The 15341-nt window shown below is 57.1% G+C and overlaps 2 protein-coding genes across 2 annotated transcripts; both read right to left on the reverse strand.

The window, feature by feature from the left end:
- LOC122173276 (natural cytotoxicity triggering receptor 3-like) lies at nt 1–5464 on the reverse strand. Its single transcript, XM_065563088.1, has 5 exons — nt 5329–5464; nt 1616–1954; nt 1387–1506; nt 1091–1128; nt 1–720 (listed from the first exon to the last, which is right to left on the reverse strand). Exons 1-5 carry the CDS (start codon nt 5393–5395, stop codon nt 610–612), a joined length of 675 nt encoding a protein of 224 aa, XP_065419160.1. The 5' UTR covers nt 5396–5464; the 3' UTR covers nt 1–609.
- A 4304-nt stretch (nt 5465–9768) lies between these two features.
- LOC101939622 (antigen-presenting glycoprotein CD1d-like) lies at nt 9769–13683 on the reverse strand. Its single transcript, XM_065563087.1, has 6 exons — nt 13202–13683; nt 12708–12986; nt 11849–12130; nt 11210–11506; nt 10473–10572; nt 9769–10396 (listed from the first exon to the last, which is right to left on the reverse strand). Exons 1-6 carry the CDS (start codon nt 13248–13250, stop codon nt 10357–10359), a joined length of 1047 nt encoding a protein of 348 aa, XP_065419159.1. The 5' UTR covers nt 13251–13683; the 3' UTR covers nt 9769–10356.
- Between the last annotated feature and the right edge of the window lie 1658 nt (nt 13684–15341).

Raw genomic sequence — 15341 nt, forward strand, 5'->3', positions numbered from 1 at the left:
AACATCACTAGGGGACTGAAGAGAAGAGAGAAGTGATGGAGAAAAGGAAAAGTTTTTACCCAACACATTTTTTCAAAAAAGTCTGAAAACAGACAATTTTTCACACAAAGAAATGATTTAATTAAAAAACAAACAAACAAACAAAAAACTTTCTTTGAGCAACTCCAGCCTGCTGGAGCTGTCACGTTGGTCACTCAGACCGATTCCACCGCCCACACGATGCTGAGGTGGGCTAGCGTTTCTCTTGGAGCTCAGTTAGAAAGAGGGACCAGACACTGCGTTAATTACCCCCACCTGGTCATGCTCCATAGGGAGGCGTTGCAATCACTCCAGAGAGGACAGGGAAATAACGGATTGAGACATGATATAGTTATACTTCAGGCGTCCCCGGAGAAGGCATTTCCTGAGGATAAGACCATGCCCTAGTAGATTATTCCTTGCCGTAGAGAGGGCGAGCTGGGTTTTGTTGGGGTTCACATGGACCTTCATGCCGATAGATTTCTTCTGCTGTCCCTCAAACCCTGTGAGCGTCTCCTCCTGTGGGGAATTTCCTCGTGGCTGCGTGGCGCTGAGTGTGAGGGACTCAGGTAGTGCTGGGTGCGGAGGGACTCAGCGTCGCTGGGCGTGGTTGGACGTGTGTTCCCTGCCTCCTGGGGTCTGGACTGTAATCTCTGCGTAGTGCAGGCTCTCGCTCTCCACGGCCTCCCGGCTGCCCTGGCCCTGTGTTGGACAGACAGACAGTGAGGACGCCGTCACCCCAGATCTGGTCTTTTAATTCTGGCCAATCTAGGCCGCTCCCAGGGAGCAAATCCCACAGTGTTACCCCAGATTGGAGGGATTGGGAGCCAGGACTCCGGGGTTCTTTCCGAGCTCTGGGAGGGGAGTGGGGTCTAGTGGGGTAGAGCTGGGGGCTGGGAGCCAGGACTCCTGGGTTCTCTTCCCAGCTCTGGGAGGGGAGTGGGGTCTAGTAGGGTCTGGCAGCCAGGACTCCTGGGTTCTCTCCCCTCACTGTATTGTACCAGTCTTTATTGGCATTCGGAGACCAGACCCAAGCACTGTCTGGAACAAGGCCCAACCTGCATTGTCTCACCTTCAGCTGCTGTCGGCGAGGCTGCGAGTGGGGCGGCGCTGCACAAGAAGGGAGAAGAAAGGAACGTTAAAACAGAGGAGTGAGAGAGAGAGTCTGGGGTGAAGAGGGAAGCTGCCAAGATCTAGGGACGGGGGGGAGAAGGAGGGCGAAGAAAGGACGGGGTGGGGGCGTGGATATATGGACAGACAGCCCAGCATGGACCACAGCGGACAGACGGCCGCTCGGGTGTGTTCAGTAGCAAGGGCCCTGGCCCATGGGGCCAGGAGGTTAGCGGGGGGAAGGCTCCGGTTCGGTACCTTGGCGTCTCTTCAGGAGGAGGGTGGCCGCCAGGCCAAGGAATAGAAGGAGCCCCAGGGCGATGGCGACCTGGTACAGGAGCTCCCAGGAGCAGCTCCCTGCGGGAGCAGGTTCTTCACCTGGACGATGGAGAGGACTGTTAGGGGATTCTCAGCCCCTTGAGCCAGCCAGTCCCCTGCCCTGCGGCCAGAGAGGGGGAAGGCCCCGTGCCCCCATTCCCCACCTCACCTGTGTCACTCTGGTTTCTCCCCATCACCTGCAGCTCGGTGCCTGCTCCTGTCCCGCTCTCTCCCTGGTGGATGCTGATCTGACACTGGTAGAGACCAGAGTCCCGCTGCTCCAGCTCCGACAGGGTCAGCATGGCCTCCCCTTTCTGGAGCAGATCCAGGTGGGACACATTGAGCCGCCCGTTGTAGAAGGGATGGGCAGAATCCAGCACGACTCCAGGCGCTCTTGTCCAGGTCGCTCTGGCCATGCTGCCCTGTCTGTTCTCGAAGGAGCAGTTGAGTGTCACGGTCTCGCCAGGGGACGCTCGGAGGACAGCGGGGCTCTGAAGGACTGTGAGACCTTCGTGAACCAGGGCAATAAACATTATAGCAACAAAGGAAAACTACGACGAATGGTATCGAGACACGCCCCAGCCGCCCGAAACCTTAGCAGCACGGAGATAAGAAGCTTAGCTGGAAAAAATTGTGTGTTCCTGTCCACCTTGCTACTGCTCACAACACTGTCGATAACACATTGCACAGGACTTTCACTTCCCCCTCCAACAGATACCCCACATCAGCACTGCTATGTGCACGGCAGATGCTCACAGAGACGTTAGCCGTAAAATCACTCAGGACAGTTACGTCCAAGGCAGACTGTGCAGAGTTGCAAAGGGATCTCACTAGACTGGGTGACAAAATGGCAGATGAAACTCAAAGGTACTAAATGCAAAGTCAGGCCCACTGGGAAACATAATCCCAACTACACATATAAAATGATGGGGTCTAACTTAGCTGTTACATCTCAAAGAGATCATGGATAGTTCTTTGAAAACATCCGCTCAATGTGCAGCGGCAGACAAAAATCAAACAGGATGGTAGGAACCATTAGGAAAGGAACAGATAATAAAATGGAAAATATGATAATGCCACTAAATAAATCCAGGGTACGCCCACACCTTGAATAGTACGTGCCGTTCTGGTCACCCCATCTCAAAAAAAGATACATTAGAATTGGAAAAGGTAGGGAAAAAGGCAACAAAAATGATTAGGGGCATGGAACAGCTTCCATATGAGGAGAGACTAAAACACTGGGACTGATCAGCTTAGAAAAGAGATGAGTAAATGGGGGAATATGATAGAGCTCTATAAAGAATGGTGTGGAGAAAATGACTAGGGAAGTATTAACTACCACTTCACATAACACAAGAACCAGGGGTCACCCGATGAAATTAACAGGCAGCAGGTTTAAAACAATCAAAAAGAAGTACTTCTTCACACAACACACAGTCAACCTGTGAAACTCACTGCCAGGGGATGTTGTGAAGGCCAAAAAGGAATTAGATAAGTTCCTGGAGGATAGATCCATCAATGGCCAAGATGGTCAGGGATGGAACCCCATGCTCTGGGTGTCTCTAAATCTCTGACTGGCAGAAGCAGGGACTGGACGACAGGGGATGGATCACTTGATGATTGCCCTGTTCTGTTCATTCTCTCTGAAGCATCTGGCACCGGCCACTGTCGGAAGACAGGATACTGGGCTAGATGGACCATTGGTCTGACCCAGTATGGCCGTTCTTATGTTCTTGCAGGAGGACTGCAAGTCACACTACTAAAGAAAAGAGGCTGCTCCCTAAGGCAGAGAGGAACAACTCACCCCACATTAGTTTAGGCTGGGTCTCTGCAGACTGACTCTGATCACATGGAGACCCCTCGGCTGCAGGCAGGCCCAGGAGACCCGCTTACAAATTAAAGTGGCAGCTTGTCAGTTGAACACTTTTAAGTACACCGCAAACACATGCCTCGACTTTATACAATTTGTGCTCCAAGCTACAGGGTGGAAATGTTTCCCGATGGAACGTTTGTCCCTTGGAAAATGCCGTTTCATTGAGATGACGACAACTTGTTTAGCAATGGGGTGGACGGCACGAAAAAGCGTTTTGATAGGGTTGAAAGGGAATGGTTTGATTTTTCAATTTCCAAATTTATTTGTTGTTATATTATTTAAAAAAGAGTCAAAATTGAAATGAAATGCTTCAGTTTTACGGAAACAGAATACATCTCGTTAACCTGAAATGACATATCCCCGATCTATCCATCCATACATGCACCGATCCTCCACCCCTAGATCCATTGCTATCTATCCATCCCTAGCTCTCTGTCTATAGATAGACAGGACTTTGAGTGGATGGTAGCTAGCTAGATACAGATGCCCAGGGATGGAGTATGGATGGATAGATATTAATTTAGGGGTGCGGTGGATGGGTACATAGATAGAAATATAGATAAGAAGGATCTAGGGGGAGGGATGAATGGTTGGATGGACAGATAGAGATGAATCTAGGGGTGGAAGATGGCTGGAGGGACAGATAGAAATGGATCTAGGAATGGGGTAGATAGATGGAAGAACAGATGGGGGTGGATCAAAGGATGGGGTAGATGGACATATAGAGAAGCATCTAGGGATGGGGTAGATTGTTGCCTGATTTTAGAGGATGGTATATTATTGTAGACTCGCCAATTGATCTGACCAGAAGATAACGAGGTTCTTGTCCCAGAATGAGGCCACCCAGAATTAAATGCCGTGAGTTCAATATCTTGTAAGGACCTTCGAGGTGGATGACAAGGACACGCAGGCTGAGGAGAAATTGCAGCCATAGAGACTTATTAAAATAAGTGAAAACGCTACCAAAGCTCCACAAGGGAATAACACAGCTCTGGGGGGACCTGTCTCATCAGCCTTTACCAAAGCTTCCTAGATTAGCACCCTCACAGGGGCACCTGGTGGTAAGAGACAACGGACCAGCCTGTCCCTGGCCTGCCAAATGGGTCCGACGATGCTCGAGACTGAGGGTGAATATTAGAGCTGAAGGGTCAGATGCTGAGGAGCGAAGTTGACAATAGACAGTGGAGAAACTCAAAAGCTGAAGAAGACGAAGCTGCCTGCACATGGCGGGTTGCCCTCCTATAGGATCTCAGCAATATCTTGAATATTCATGCTAGTACCCAACCTTCTGTGCCCAAATCTAACTTCCTCACCCACATCATACTGGGGTGCACTTATTCTATAGCCTAGTGTAGTCACACATGTTAATGCCAATTGCCTCATTCTCAAACCTGTTATTTCTTTCCCAATCTGGTTTCCGGTCGTTACTTCCACATTCCTGTGGTGTCCCGTGTGGAGTCCCAAGTTTCTTAGATAAACATGTCTAGTTCCCCAAAATCTAAAAGGGTATCGGTTAGGCCATATATCTGAGCCTAAGTTCACCAGCCCCCTTAACCGTACAGATGCTCACTTGCTGAAGCTAAACATACAGGATACAGGCCTGTAGGACCCGTTACAGCCAAACATAATAACATAATCCAGTGCAAACATACAAGGCAAATATACCAAAGCAAACCAATAAATAAAGGCAGAACATAATAAAGCAAGCCAGCAGGTTAGCCCTCTGGCCTACAGGTGGACTGACAGAGATGGATCTAGGCTTGGGGCAGATGGACAGAAGGACAGAAAGAGATGGATCTAGGCTTGGGGCAGATGGACAGAAGGACAGACAGAGATGGATCTAGGGATGGGGCAGATGGACAGAAGGACAGACAGAGATGGATCTAGGGATGGGGCAGATGGACAGAAGGACAGACAGAGATGGATCTAGGGGTGGGGCAGATGGACAGAAGGACAGAGATGGATCTAGAGATGGGGTAGGTGGCTGGATGAACACATTAAATTAGTACCTGCTGTCCAGGTGGGGATGAAGAAGAGGATGCAGAGGACGGGGCTCAGGGCTGGCAGCTGCTCCATGGTCCCCGCTCTCTGGGCGGCTCCGTGCGGCCACCTCAGCTCAGCTTCAGCATCCTCCGCAAGTGTCAGCCCCAGGGGGCGGTGGAAAGTTTTGTGGTCAGCACTTCTGAGATGGCTGCAGCGAGAGGCCGGGGATGAGGGCCGGATGGGTATGTGTGTGTGTGTGTGTGTGTGTGTTTGAGCATGTGCTATTCACTGTGTTAGGGACTGGCTGGTGTGTGCGTGTGTGTGTGTGTGTGCGTGAATCCAACTGCTCCCTAGAATCAGCCGCATTCATCTGTGTCTCCTATCCCCTGTACTGCGTGTGACTGAGGAGGATTCCCCTTACTTAGACTGGGGCAGTTGGGGTGTTTAGAGCTGGGGCATCTGGTCTGATGCCCCGCCCGGCTGCCTGGCGCAGGGGGCAGCACAGCAGCAGCTGGCATCTCCTGGAGCATCCTGGCTTGGTGGTGGTCCCCAGGAGCAGCTCCCCGGCCAGGGCTGCGTCCTACCCTGGGCCACAAATCCCTGCTCTGCTCTCAAACCAGGGGGGCTGACGGGCGTGAATTCCCACCCTGGGTCGGCGATCCGGCCCTGTCAACTTTCCATGTCTTTTTCATCGGCTCTGTCACGAGACATTTCTAACCAGACATTGTCCTTAGCGCCACAACCTTGAATGGTTGGCCAACAGCTACACCACACTGCTGGCTAGCGATATTCGGAGGAGCTGTCAGGTTGCAGGTAGTTGTGATGGGGATTTGGGGTAATTTGGAGTCATTTTCCGTCCAAAACGACCCCGCCAAATTGTACGTGTGGCTGCGGGTGGGTAAAATCTTCCCCGTCAGCAGCTGCATTTCAGTCACCGCCCCCGGAGCCGCCCCCCATCTCCCTTTACCTCCGGGAAGTCATATTTTCTTGGATGACTTATCTCCGCTGGCTGAGACATGCCAACGTGCCATCGCTCCCACCCACTGCCGCGCCAATCACCCCCAGCTCGGGTGGCCAATTTTGGTTGGACGTATTCCTGGAGATTCCATCCCATGACATAACCCTTAATTAAAGATTAACCCTGAATTGCTGGAGACTCCAGGACAATGGTGGAAGATTGGCAACCCTAGGCCTCAGATGACAGCCTGGTTGTGGATAGGGGTGGGCGCAGAAGGGATGGCGCCTAGCGACTCAGAGTGAAGGTGTCCAGTGGTAGGTGGGCTCCCAGGAAGGGGTCTGAGAGTGGAGGGGCAGACGGGGCGATTGTGTTGAGGGGCTTTCTTGGGGTGTTGTTTTGTCCACTGACCCTGGTCGTTTCACGACCTGCTTTGGGTGTTAAATTTGACAAGGGGTGCTTGTGAATCTATCTGCAGCTGTGGGGAGAGAGTGAGGAGAGGTGGAGCTGGGGGGAGGGCTGGGTGTCAGGACTCCTGGGTTCTATCTTAGGTCTGGTTAAGTGTGGTCTAGCAGAAAAAGACTCCCAGCCCCCCTGACTCTAACCCACTAGTCCCCACTCCCCTCCCAGAGCTGGGAGAGAACCCAGGAGTCCAGACCCTTTGCCATCCTTCAGTTCAGGTCTGTGCACAGCCCATCTTTCTTGGGGGGGACCCATGAGGAGGGCATCCATTTGTTACTTGTACTTTCTGCAGTTTCTGTGGTGGGCTGAAACATGCCAAGTTGCTCGAGGCTCTGTCTTCACGTTCACTGCTGCGCCCCGTGGTGAGAAACAGGAAATTCAGCATCTTGCACGGCCGCAGCTTTTGCAAAGGTGGCAGCAGTTGGGGCTGGGGAGGGGGTGAGTTACAATCAGCTACAGAAGTGTCGGAGTCCGGGGCACATACGACGCACAAATAACTGACCACGGTTTCCGTCCTGTGAGCCGGAGGCGATCTCCAGGCGCTCAGTTTGCAGTGCCAAAAATGCTTTTAGCCCTCATGGGTGCAAAGAAATCTTTCCAGCCAGGGGCGGGTGGGACCCACGCCTGAGTCTGCAGAGAGCCTGAGCTGGTCGCTCTGAGAGGGGGGAGCTGCCTCATGTGTGATCCAGGCAGTGATGGGAGTGGCCTGGCTCGGGGTGAGGGGGTGAGGGTCTAACCTGCTACAATTTTACTTTCCACCCAAATTTCCAATTTCTCACCTTTTTCAGGAGAAAAACATTCACAAGACATATATATATTTCCGAGTGCAAAGAAAAGAAAATATGTTCCATAAATTGAACTACCAATGGGGTGAAGCTTGACAGGTATTTTTATATATATAACATTATTTTTCTCAAGAAAAATAATTATTTTCCATAAATGCAGCTAGCACTGGGGTGGAGCATAGCATGTCAGCTATTATATATAGATGTAAACACACACACACATATACGCAAATACACACACACACTTTTTGTCCACAAGAAAACACATCATTTACCATGATTTTTTTCTGAAAATATTTTTGCTAAAGAGAAACATTGTTCCCAAAGTATTTTCCTTTTTAAAATCATATCATTTTTGTCAACAAGAATAGTTCACAAAGATATTTTTTCTGTTGAAAGCCATTTCTGCACGGAAAGAACATTTCCCAGGAGAGAGTTTTCATTAAAAATGCTTTATTTAAAACATATTAAAATAAGATTTTATCACAAGCTCTTGTGCTCCAGAAATGTTTGACTGGATAGAACTGTTTTTAAATAAGCTAAGGGAAAACCTCCGGGCCAGATCCCAGCCGGTGTCAAGCGGCCGCACCTCCACTGAGCTCAGTTGGGCCAGGTACTGAGTTTCTGGAAATCCGTTCCATGGAAGTCAGAAGCGCTACGGCCGACTGATCCCAGCAGGGATCTGGCCCCATTGACTTGGAGGGAGCTACGGCCAATTGACTCCCTTGCTGCTTGTTTCTCCTGCGTTCGCTCTCGCCCCTGCAGTGTTCTCCTTGGGTTTCTGCGTCTTCTCCCTCTGCTGCTGGACGGGACCAGGACACTCTCCTGCTGCTCCGTCAGCTCTCCATTCGGCTGTCGGACGCATGGACCGCTCAGGGAAGCTTCTCTCTGCTTTTCTCTCCTTCTCCTCACTGTCCACGTGCTCTCCACCTACCCCTTGGCTGTCTGCTGACACACTGACTTTTATACCGACCTGTCAGGACTTTCTTGCGCATGACCACGGCCCACATTCCAAACGGTCCGTTCTAATTTTAGCCTGCAGCCGTGTTTACCTCAGAGTTATGACCTGCTGACCTTACCCCTACTTTGGTTTTCCCGCCAATTTGATTTTTTAGTGCTATGGGATCTGCAGACTCGAATGAGGGCCTGACTCTTGCTTAATTAAAATGGAAGCCAGGGATACACAATAGAGTCTGGGGAATTTCTCTGGTATCAGCATCATCCACTCAGGGTTTGACCTGCAAGTTATTGCACGTTGTTTCTCACGTTTAGCAAAAAGGGAAGCAGGTTAGAGGGTAGCATAAATAAGTCTCAAAATTCAGGGTCAAGAGTTCATCAGTTTCTGGTGCGTTTCTCAAGTGAGTTTGGTCTCCATATTTTTCAAAGGGGAAGTGTATTTGTTCCATGACTAGAGAGGAACTGACTGATTTGCGAACACTTCAGCTGTGTCTGTAACAACCTGACGTTCCAGGAGAGGGGAAGTGGAGGGGAGGCCAGGAGGCCACAGCTGTAGCTCAGAGTTTGAACGGTCTGACTCAGATGTATGGGAAGCCAGGGGCTGGGATTGGCTCCGCACTTCCTGGACCTGGGCTGAGAGATGGGCAGGAAGTTCCTCGGTCACTAGAAATCTGAATTTGAGCCTGCAGGGGAAGCTAATGTAAATTGTGGTGAATCAAAATTCTAGTGAAACCCTCCAGTGCCACTGGGTTATGGCCCCACTGGGGACTCATTTCCTGGGCTGCCGGCCCCATCCCGAAGCCATTCACCTTTCTTATTCCTCAGGCAGACGAGCAATCCCAGGCCCATGAAGACCAACCCCAGCACGGAGCCCCCGACCCCAGCCACCATCTTGCCCTGGGAGAGTCAGTCTGTGCTTCTGTGAAAACAAGAGCACGGGTGGTTTGGGCTCAGCCCAGCTTCTCCTTCCCTTTGTCACGTCCTCGCTCTCTGCCCCCGGGGTGGAGATGGGGATCTGACCCAGGCCCATCCCCTGAGGGGACTCCACAGAGCTAGGGGTGCCCTGTGGGCTGAGGGGTTGCCCCACACTCAGAGGCTCTTACCAGTGCACGGTGAGGGGGCCCCGCAGGCTGATGTGCTCCACCTGGCAGGTGTAGACGTCCCAGCGCCGGGGGGTCATCGCCAGCATCACCAGGATCTGGAAGGTCCAGTCTCTGTTGTGGAGCAGCTCCGTGGACACCACCCCGGCCGTCTGCTCCTGCCTGTTCTCGAACCACTTGATTTCAATCCCTGAGCGGTAAAACCCCATCACGGGGTCCCTCACACCTAGATCTGAAAGGTCCCTGCCCCGAGGAGCTGTCAGCCCCGCCCAGCCAGAAACTTGGAGCGGCCTCCCTGGCGCCCCGCGGGCCAGAGTGTTGTCCGGGCTCCGTGTGGGTAGCTGGGCCTATGTCCCACGGGGAACCCGCTTGCTACCCAGGCACCCCAGCTCAGCCTGGACACCCTGCCAGGACCCTCCTGGTTCCCCCACCCACGCCCACCCCCTTTGTGTACGTAGCTGTGTCTGACCCCTGCACCCAGACCCTGGCTCCTACAGCCCCCGGTGGGGTCCACTGGACAGCCCCTCCCTGAAGGGTTTATTGAACGGCACAGGCCAGCGCCGGCTCCCTGTGGATCCTGGACCCCCGCGATCCCACAGTGCCCCAAGTGTCCAACGTGCCCCCAACGTCCAGAGGGAGGAGAATCCCACCCCGGGCCCCGATCTCCCAGGGCCCCGATCCAGTCCTGCCCTTGGGGCCCTGAGCTCTGGAGCCGAGCACAGATCCAGCCCCAAGGTCCATGTCCCCAGGAGAGGGGCCGATCCCCATGCTGGGTCTGGGGCCGGTGCCGCTCCCTCAGGGCCTGGACTCCCCTGGTCCAACATCCTGGTAGCCCCTGGAAGGAGAGAGCAGAGGGGATGGGTTAGGGGGTGTAACGGACCCACCCCCACCCCAGAGAGGGGAGGACTCACCTGCGTCTGCTCCGCCACAGCACCACGGCCATGGCGGCTACGGCCACAACCCCCAGGGTGATGCCCACGACCAGGCCGGGGCCCCAGGGCCTGCTCTGCTCTGTAAAACAGGGGGTGCCGTGCTGGGAACGGGGACAGGAGTGTGGGCCCTGTTCCATCAGCCTTCCCCGCAGCCCCCTTCTGCTCTCCCCGCCCCCGACCCACTGCCTGCAGCCCTTCACCCTGATCCTGTTCCTTCAACATCCCCCGCAGTCTCCCCCGATCACCCCACCCCGACCCACTGCCCTCAGCTTTTGCCCTACCCAAAATCTCTTCTTTCAGCCTCCCCCACCATCCCATTCCCCTCGCTCCCCCTGCTGTCCCACCCCCTCAACTTCCCCCCATTCCAGTCCTGCTCCCCTCTGTCTCATCCCCTCCAGACCCTCTCCCTCTCCCCAACCCCCCGATCCTCTCCAGCACAGCCCCATTGTCTCCCCTGCCCCACTCCACACAGCTCTCTCTACCCTGTCCCATTCAGGCTCCCCTCAGCCCCTACCCTGCTCCCCCCATGCCAGTCGGGTCCCCCTCAGTTCCTCCACCCTGCTTCCCCCGGTCCATCCCCACACCCGCCGAAACCCTCGACCTCCCTCCGCCCCAATCCCGCTGCCTGGACCCACCCCTGTCTCACTGAGGATGTGCCGGAAAAGCCCTCAGAGACCACGACCCCCCCCACCCCCCCTCCGGGGACGTGCACCTACCCCAGGGGACCAGCAGGCTCCGGCCCCCCAGGCTGCTGTGCTGCACCCGGCAGGCGTAGCTGTGCCCGGCACCCGGCTCCACGGCCAGGGAGCTGCGCAGCTGGTAGGTCAGGTCCGCGTTGGGCAGGATCCCGCTGGAGTTCAGCCACCAGCCCGGCCCCACCTCCTCCCCGTCCTGCAGCCAGGCCACGCGGACGGGCCGGGGGTAGAAACCGGTGACCCGGCAAACCAGCAGTACCGGCGCGGGGGTCCCGGCTGAGGGAGGCGCTCGGGCAAACACCACGGCGACCGGCCGCTCTGAGACAGGAGGAGAGAGACGGGGCGGGGGAGAGGGGACGATTCAGTCTGAGCCTCAGGGACTCACTAGCCAAGCCCAGCTCCATTCCCCGGGGTCAGGCGTTGGCCCCGCTGTCCTGGCCAGACCCCAATTCTGCCCCCTGCCGTTACCAGTGGTGACGGAACCCCCTTCACTTCCTGTCCTAAACTGCTGTGCAGTGCGGCTATGATATGGCTACTGTGCTGCACCCCAGATATAGCTGCATTTGTACACCAGGCAAGGGGGCCCTGGATAAACAGCCCTTGTGCCCCACCCCAGAGGTGGCTGCATCTCCACAAGCGGGGAGGGGTGTCCAGCCTCACCTTGCCTCTCCAGAGACTCTTTCCCATACTGGACAAAGCTCTTGATCAGATTGACACACGTCATTCTCAGGAGAAACTGAAGCGTGATGGCCACAACCCGGTTGTAGTTAAGAATCTCCTGGGCTTTGAGAGTCAGTTTATCCCCCTGGCGAGCGACCCATTTGCCGCTCTCCGTGTCAAAGCTGACAAAGTCCTCGCCGTTCATCCCAGCATCACAGAATCCCCTGGGAGTGCCATTGGGGTGGAGCTCGCAGCCCTCGGTGAACTGGGTAACAAAGGGGTCTGGAACAGGAAGGGCAGGGGGTCACCGGAATGGGGGGAGACGGCAGAAAGAGGGAGACACCCAGCGCAGACCCTGGGCTGAGCCGCTGGGCAGAGCCGTGCTGGGTTCTGTCCCATGCCCTGGGGCAGCGCTGGCTGGGAGGGTGGGGGAGGCATTAGCTCAGCTCTGCGTTTCCTGCCCATGTCTCAGTTTTCAGGTTCAGGCAGGACAGGTGGCACCTTGGGCAGCCTCCCCCCTCGTTTCCACTTCCCCCTCCTTCGACAAAGGCCTTGGGTAGGGCACATGAAAGACCATGAGCCTAGGGTCAGGGGCTGGGACATGGGGCCTTTCCCCTCTAGGGCGCACAGGCTACAATCCGGCCCCAGAGTGGGGGACTGGCTCAGTGGATGGAGAATGGGATGTGGGGCCTTTCCCCTCTAGGGGAAGCTGGCTCCATTCAGCCTAAGGGCCAGGGACTGGCTGTCTTGCCCCTGATCCACCCTATCAGGACACACTCAGTTGCTGTGGGGAGCGTGTCAGTTCTCAGCTCCCTGGTGGGTGCGGGAAGGGACCCCCCTCAGACTGCGCCATACTCACAGCCCTCTCCTTCTTGCTTAACCAGATCGTTCACCATACGGATGAAGTTGGACAGATTGTTATAGATCAACTTCTCCAGGTCCTGCCACTGCTTTGGGGTCAGGCCCTGCTGGGCCCAGGGCTGCAGGAAGCGGACCTTGCAGGTCCTGCAGTCCAGGGAGTGAGTCTCCAGGTCGCCCAGCAGGGCCGTCCCCTGCATGTCCGTGGAGCTGGCGTTGTGGAAGATGATGGTTTGGAGCAGCCGGAGAGTGAGAGACTCTGTGGGGACAGGAGGGGAGGCTGTGGGGAGGGGAGAGGAAACAAGTGGAGGATAAAGCAGTTGGGGAGAGAGATTAATGAGTCTCAGTCTCCTTAACACTCCCTGCTGACCCCTAACCCGTCTCCCCCCTCCTCCTACACCCCCAGCGAGGGTCACTAGCCCAGCGTGGTGCTGCCCCATCCTGGCATTACATCACACCCCCCAGTAGCAAAAAGGGAGGGGGGTCCCCACTTACCGTCCAGAGCCCCCCATGCCCAGGGCAGGAGCAGCAGAGGGAGCAGCATCCCGGCAGGGGAAACGGGCTCAGGGAGACGTCAGAGCAGCGGGACGAGGGGCCCAGGGCTGCACACATGTGCTCTTGGTTCCTCCCAGGGCGCAAACCTCTCTGCCAACTTCTCCCTTTGTCTGTGTCTGCTCAGCTCTGTCCCCGCAGCTGCCAGCCCTGAGCCAATGAGGGCAGAGTGAGTCGGGGAGCGGAGGCCGTGCGGGAGGGGATCCCCGGCAGCAAGAGCAGAACCAGGGCCTGTCCCGACTCCCAGTGTGTGTGACACGGCCCCTCCATCTCCTTCAGCCTGGGTACCACTGCTCCCAGGACAGCCCCTAGCGCCGCCCTGGCGCCATGGGGAGCCCTGACTGCCCGGGGAGAGCCCCCTGCTGCCCCCGCCCCGCCCCCTGCAGCACAGCCCCTAGCGCCGCCCTGGGGCCATGGGGAGCCCTGACTGCCCGGGGAGAGCCCCCTGCTGCCCCCCACCCCACCCCCTGCAGCACAGCCCCTAGCGCCGCCCTGGGGCAATGGGGAGCCCTGACTGCCCGGGGAGAGCCCCCTGCTGCCCCCCACCCTGCCCCACTCCCTGCAGCCCAGCCCCTAGCGCCGCCCTGGGGCCATGGGGAGCCCTGACTGCCCGGGGAGAGCCCCCTGCTGCCCCCGCCGCCCCCTGCAGCCCAGCCCCTAGCACCGCCCTGGGGCCATAGGGAGCCCTGACTGCCAGGGGAGAGCCCCCTGCTGCCCCCGCCCCGCCCCCTGCAGCACAGCCCCTAGCGCCGCCCTGGGGCCATGGGGAGCCCTGACTGCCAGGGGAGAGCCCCCTGCTGCCCCCGCCCCGCCCCCTGCAGTACAGCCCCTAGCGCCGCCCTGGGGCAATGGGGAGCCCTGACTTCCCGGGGACAGCGCCCCCTGCTGCCCCCCGCCCCACCCCCTGCAGCACAGCCCCTAGCGCCGCCCTGGGGCCATGGGGAGCCCTGACTGCCCGGGCAGAGCCCCCTGCTGCCCCCCGCCCCACCCCACTCCCTGCAGCACAGCCCCTAGCGCCGCCCTGGGGCAATGGGGAGCCCTGACTGCCCGGGCAGAGCCCCCTGCTGCCCCCTGCCCCACCCCCTGCAGCACAGCTAGGGTTACCATATTTAAAAAATAAAACAAGAGGACACTCCACGGGGCCTTGGCCCTGCCCCTTTCCCACCCCCGGCCCCGCCCCAACTCCGCCCCTTCCCCAAAGTCCCCGCCCTAACTCCCCCTCTTCCCTCCCAGCCACGCGGAAAGGGCTGCCCGAGCGCTACCGGCCTCACGGTTTACCGGGCAGCCCCCTGACCCTGCGCCCCCTGGCCGGCGCTTCCCCAGCACAGCTGGAGCCTGGGAGGGGAAGTGCCCAGCCGGGGGCGCAGGGTCTGGAGGCTGCCCGGCAAACCGTGAAGTCGGTAGCGCTCGGGCTTCGGGCAGCCCCCTTGCCTCCGGACCCTGTGCCCCCAGCCGGGCACTTCCCCTCCCGGGCTCCGGCTGCTCTGCTCCTCCCCTGACTCTTCGGCTCTGTTTAAGAGCCGAGCTGACCGAGTGCTCCGGCTTCGGGCAGCCCCCTTGCCTCCGGACCCTGCACCGCCGGAGCAGAGCAGCTGGAGCCCGGGAGGGGAAGTGCCCGGCCGGCGGCTGGGGTCCGGAGGCAAGGGGGCTGCCCGAAGCCGGAGCACTCGGGCAGCTCAGCTCTTACACAGAGCCGAAGGGTCAGGGGAGGACGTGCCCGGCCAGTATTTTTCCCGGACATGTTTGGCTTTTTGGCAATTCCCCCTGGACGGGGGTTTGATTACCAAAAAGCCGGACATGTCCGGGAAAAACCGGACGTATGGTAACCCTAAGCACAGCCCCTAGCGCCGCCCTGGGGCAATGGGGAGCCCTGACTGCCCGGGGACAGCGCCCCCTGCTCAGGCCAGATTCACCCACAGACAAACCAGGCAGGGACCTAGGCCCTGAATTGGTGGGGGGTGGCCCCAAAATTACAGGCCAGCGTCCCCCTCCTCACCCTGCCCAGGGGCTCTGCCTCCCCCCAGCTGCCCCCTCCGACCTGGCACTGCACCCCAAACCTGGCCTGGCACGGGGGAGGGGGGTG

The sequence above is a fragment of the Chrysemys picta genome, chromosome 12 (assembly GCF_011386835.1).
Source record: "Chrysemys picta bellii isolate R12L10 chromosome 12, ASM1138683v2, whole genome shotgun sequence".
Lineage (NCBI taxonomy): Eukaryota > Metazoa > Chordata > Testudines > Emydidae > Chrysemys > Chrysemys picta.

Excerpts from the sequence above, each read along its gene's own strand:
- LOC101939622 (XM_065563087.1), bottom strand. The coding sequence starts at position 13,250 with ATGCTGCTCCCTCTGCTGCTCCTGCCCTGGGCATGGGGGGCTCTGGAC. Across the intron at positions 12,131-12,707 it reads TAAGCAAGAAGGAGAGGGCT|ACCCCTTTGTTACCCAGTTC; the intron begins GTGAGTATGGCG and ends TTCCTGTTCCAG. Across the intron at positions 10,573-11,209 it reads GAGCCTGCTGGTCCCCTGGG|AGCAGAGCAGGCCCTGGGGC; the intron begins GTAGGTGCACGT and ends CCTGTTTTACAG.
- LOC122173276 (XM_065563088.1), bottom strand. The coding sequence starts at position 5,395 with ATGGAGCAGCTGCCAGCCCTGAGCCCCGTCCTCTGCATCCTCTTCTTC. Across the intron at positions 1,507-1,615 it reads GAGAAACCAGAGTGACACAG|GTGAAGAACCTGCTCCCGCA; the intron begins GTGAGGTGGGGA and ends TCCATCGTCCAG. Across the intron at positions 1,129-1,386 it reads CCTCCTGAAGAGACGCCAAG|CGCCGCCCCACTCGCAGCCT; the intron begins GTACCGAACCGG and ends CTTCTTGTGCAG.